This window comes from Cucumis melo, chromosome 1 (genome assembly GCF_025177605.1).
Source record: "Cucumis melo cultivar AY chromosome 1, USDA_Cmelo_AY_1.0, whole genome shotgun sequence".
Taxonomy (NCBI): domain Eukaryota; kingdom Viridiplantae; phylum Streptophyta; class Magnoliopsida; order Cucurbitales; family Cucurbitaceae; genus Cucumis; species Cucumis melo.
In genome coordinates, this window is record NC_066857.1 from 7,124,700 (window position 1) to 7,129,666 (window position 4,967).

The 4,967-nt window shown below is 36.6% G+C and overlaps 1 protein-coding gene across 2 annotated transcripts; it reads right to left on the bottom strand.

Annotated features, from left to right (window-relative positions):
- Positions 1–973: 973 nt before the first annotated feature.
- LOC103500072 (scarecrow-like protein 1) lies at positions 974–4,587 on the bottom strand. 2 transcript variants are annotated; one of them, XM_051086124.1, is made up of 3 exons: positions 4,201–4,293; positions 3,803–3,871; positions 974–3,028 (listed from the first exon to the last, which is right to left on the bottom strand). In XM_051086124.1, the coding sequence occupies exon 3, from the start codon at positions 2,949–2,951 to the stop codon at positions 1,239–1,241; it is 1,713 nt and encodes a 570-aa protein (XP_050942081.1). In that variant the 5' UTR covers positions 2,952–3,028; positions 3,803–3,871; positions 4,201–4,293; the 3' UTR covers positions 974–1,238. The 2 variants fall into 2 exon arrangements, with proteins under 2 accessions (XP_050942081.1, XP_008461490.2); XM_008463268.3 differs by lacking the exon at positions 3,803–3,871 and having other exon boundaries at positions 4,201–4,587.
- Positions 4,588–4,967: the final 380 nt, after the last annotated feature.

The following is a 4,967-nucleotide window of genomic DNA, read 5'->3' on the forward strand; positions in this document are numbered from 1 at the left end:
GATTTCTGAGCAAAACAAAGTGTCTATTTGAGTGTTGAGATTCTGATTAGTTCCAATGCAAAACTAATTGAAGAACACCACTGTTTTATCCTGGGACAATGAGGCTATCAAAACTGTTTTGCACAAAGGAGCAGAACCACGAAACGTCTTAAAGAGAGCGAGAGCCACGACTCAGCCATTTCCTAACCTGTTTCTGTTTTCAGTATGCGTTTTATCCACTAGGCGTCTTTATCAATTGGTGAGGTGATCACTAGGCGATATAACCAGGTGTTTGATCATTTAGAGTTTTAACCAATAGGCGACATAACCATTACACGAGCTAACCAAAGAAGGCGTTTCTGACCAGGCGTGATATCAACACATTACGTAAGATACAAGACAAGGAAGCACGCGTTCTGCCTAAGCGTTCTATCTAAGCATTAAAAGCTTCCCAACGCATCACTCCTAGGCGATTTACAACAACAAATATGTTGTCTATTTATCCATTATTTAACTATTTGGTCCCTATCTATTAGTTATTTTAAAAGAGTTCTTTCATTTTCTTCCTTTTTGAGGTCTGTGATTCAACCTCTTACCTTTAAGATGAAAGATCATGTCAATTGATCATGTCTAAGCTATGCTCAGTTTGACTGAAGAGTTTCTTCCTTTTATATTTTGGTTAGGGTTGAATATACAAATTCTTCCATCACATCACTCATCATAAATGAAGTTACCAAAGTACCCCCATCTCTAAGCCCTTAATAGAAAGACTCTTTTAAAGCTCGGATAAAAGCTGCTGTAATTTCCTCACATTGTCAAAGTCAGATAAGATCTGAATGGTATTAGTAATGGCCCCACTTTTGAATAGCACAACTAAAAAATAGTACTTTGATGACTTCAAGGGCAATATAGTATTTTCAAAAGCAAGCCAAAAAAAAAAAAAAAGAACTTTGATTGACTACGAGTAATTTAGTATTTTTAAAATCAAGACAGGTTATCGAATGGAATGGAATGTATATATTACATAGAGGAAAGTTTATCCTTTTCCTATAAAGAAAAAAAGTCACAGAAAAGAAAGGATAATCCATGGAAAAAATGAAAAACCAGTAGAGCAGGTAAGCTATAACTAATGTTAGACAATTAGAATCAAACATAAAACTATTTTCTTTTCACACACACGAAGTATTGAAAGCTAAACAGATAAAACAAGATATGCCACACACTCTGAAGTTGTTGGAGCTGTGAATGTTCCAATTTCTTTACCTCCACGCTGATGTAACAATCAAGCTTTTCTCTTCCCATCCAAAATGAAGTGTCCCCATTTCCTCATACATCTTGAATCTGTCACAATACTCCTCGATAAGTTTACGAATTGGGTCGGTCACGTTTTGGCTCATCGAACAAGAAGTGAAGCCTGCCATCATCATTCTTGCCCGCCATTTCCCGGCCACTTCGTATCTCTCTACTCTTTCTTCACCTTCACAAGCTACAATGTTGACGATGTCCTTTGCTAAGCATTGGCTTTCTACGTTTATTCTGTCTTGACTATCTCTTGGGAGTGTTGCATCGAGAGAATCGTAAACAGCTGCATAGTAGTTATAAGCTTCAACGAATCTTGAGAAGAATGGGGTGGTGTTTGTGTTCATGTCCTGTTCGACAACTGTTACCAATTTTGGGTTCAAGCTCTTCACCATCCGGAGAAGCCTGTCTCGTTGATTTACGGTTGAAACGCTTTCATCTGGCATGTGGTGAAGCAGAAAAGCAAAGTTCACTATGAGTGCTTCTCCAGGCTTGGAGGCAAGCATTGAGGGTGTAACGTCAGAAGCATTTGAGGCAATCGCACGAAATTCAAATGGAACCCGTAGTGCTTTTGCCAGTTGCTCAAGCCTTTGTCCAATGTGCCTAAGACCTCCAATGGGGCGCTGTACGGATTCGGGGTCATCAACCCCTGTTAACCTCAAGTGTGGTGGCTTACCTGGCTGAGCTGCAAACATCTGAATCAATTTTATGTACTGAGTTCCTTGGCTTACATCAAAATCGATTATGTGAATTTTCTTCTCATCTTTGGCTGCCTCAAGAATCGCACAATTTGCAGCCATAAAGCCAAACTTGAAACAGGGGCAGACCTCGAAAAGGATCTGCATAGCAGCGAGACGGTCGGAGGAAGGGGGTTCTTTACATCTCAAAGCTTTATAAAGACATTTTCCTGATTCCAACAACCGAGCAGCAAGACCTTCCACCATATACGCAGCAATCCTCTGTGAAGGATCTCCCTGAATCGAGACCACACATCGAAGCTGTTTTATCATGGCTGACGCTTCTTCATAGTTCTCTTCTGAGATAGCAAAAGCACATTCTAAAAGCATTTGTCTTGGATTCTGTGAAGATAGCTGAGATGCATCCTTATTGCTACTGATGGTACTGAAATTAGAATCTGATGATGAAGATTCCTTCGGTGAGTCATGAAGCAGTGCATCTTGAATTGAATTTGCCCATTCGCTATCAATTTCCATGTTCTGGCCGTTTGTAAGCATCTCAACATCATAATCCGCAGCATCGGGGTCACCCAGCAGATCTCTTTCCAATTCTTGCAACTTCCGTCTCACTTGATCATCCTCAAAATCAAGCTCTTCTGGACTTGTACTCTCAAGGCAGGCCGAGTCTGAATTTGATTGACAAGCATCAAAAAGTGTAAATGAATTACACAAGGGGGATAGAGAATCAACCCAAGCGTTGGGGTGACAAGAATTGGTAGAAATGCCAGAAATCGCTAGCTCTTCTATTGGGAAGTCGAGGAAATACTTCTCATAGCTCTCACTGCAATATGTATCATTCATATACATTGTTCTATGTTTTTCAGAGCCAAATCTTTGTGTGGACAAGTCAGGAGCACTATTAGTTCCCTTCAATGAGTAAAGCTTGCGACTCCCATATGATAATGGAGATGGATCGGATGGCCTGACTAACGACATCGTTTTCGTAGTCCCAACTCTGCTTTTTCAGGATGACCAATTTTACACCATAGAATTTCCGACCTCTGTTGGAAGCTCTGAAAAATAACAAAACATGCAACTATAAGTCACAGATTATTGACAAACAACAAATCCAAAAAAACAATCCATCATTCAACTCAATTTCTCAATCAATTCCTCGTGAATTTGTAACACAAAGGAAAGGACTATGAATAAGTCAATCAATTATACAGAATCAGAGTCAATATTAAATAGAACACATTAAAGCTGGGACACCTCTTATCTTTTCTTTGAAGCAATGTCTAAACACAGAGAAACGAAGGTTAAATTGAAGAAAAATCAACTCAAACATAGAGAAATTTCTCCATGGTGCTAATTTTAGAAATCTAAAAATTCAGTTCACACAACAAAGTTATCATTCAAATGCCTGATATAGAATATCCAAACATGCCTCAAAGCATGATGAACATGTGGCTGAATAAATCTCCATCAAGTGAAGCTGCTTATTAAGAAGTTTTAAGGAGGAAATAATTAAAAAAAAATCCAAAGGAATAAGAGCTGTTTTTTCATGGATTTCAACATAGAAAGAGGAAAGAAGTTTGAGAGAGAGAGAGAGAGAGAGAGAGAGAACATAGAATATCCCAAGGGTTAAAGCTTTGATAAGAATCAATTAAAACAACAAACAAGATTACATCTCAATTTTATCTTATCAGTTTGTACGCAGTAATCACTAATCAGAATGGGAAAAGAAACAAGAAAATACAACAATTACAATTCCAAACAAAGAAGAAGATGGTAAGAAAAATTCAACCATACAAACAAACAATCCATAGAATCAGAAACAAGCCAACCTGAAACAGGACTCTCCCACAAAGCACTTGAAACCACTCAAGCCCAACAAAATTAACCTCAAAATCAACCTGAAAAGAGCTAAAAAAAACCTCAATCGATAGGACCCAGAAGCCAAAATGAAATCCCCTTTCTGGGTTTTCAATATCCCACCCCTTTTGACAAACAGAAGATTTGAAACGAACACCAAGAGATGAAAAGATAATGTAAACCCTCGATAGAAAGACACAAAAAAAGTGAGGAAAATATAAGAAGCAAGCAACCAATCAAATCAGAAAAGAAGAAACCCAAAAACAAAATTCAGAAGACGCAAAAGGAGAAAAAAGAAAAAAGGGGGGAGTTTCTTGGTAAAGAGTGTCAATCTTCTGGAATTCCAAAGTGGGAGAAAAGTAGAACTCACCTTAATATATGATACAGCAAGGGAAAATTCTCAAGACTTGAAGAAATTTCTTGGGGTTTTTTAGTTGGGGGGGTTTTTGGATGGATTAGTTTGGTGCTACACCAATTTTTGTCTGACTAAAACAAATGGTTGAAAAACATCATATCATACATACAAAATGCTGACGCCAGCGCCATGGATGAAATGTGCCTTATTCTTGAAGCTCAATCCTCACCATTGGGTTTTTCTGGGATTAAATCAACGCTGGAAAGTTCAAAGACTTTTTTGGAATTAAAAGAGTAGTTTTGCTCAAGGCTTCATTGGGAATGTTTTGGGGTTGGATAAAACTTAGAATATAGTTTTTAGATAAAGTTGTTAAACAAGTATGAAATATGAAGATTTATTCAAGAAACTAGATATGGTTATTATATTCTAATTAAATATATATCAACATTTTAAAATAATGTAAATATAGTAAAATCTATCGAAAAATATCATTGATAGATTCTTTTGTAAATATTGATCTATCATTTTTAAACCATAAAAGTCTATCACCCATAGATTTTGCTATACTTGTAATTTTTAAAAAATATTGTTATATACTTATTATAATTTCTAAATTGATATCCTTATAATTACTCAAAAAGTATATTAATTAAAAATAAAAATATTCATCTTTTATGTGTTACTTTTGATGGATAAATAAGGATATATTGCTAACATGAGCTCAGGTTAAGTAGTACTTGTATGTATTCAAAGACTAGAGGTGAGTTCAAATCTAAAAAATC

Bases quoted from the DNA above. Each gene is read 5' to 3' on its own strand.
- LOC103500072 (XM_008463268.3), bottom strand. From the start codon at position 2,951: ATGTCGTTAGTCAGGCCATCCGATCCATCTCCATTATCATATGGGAGT.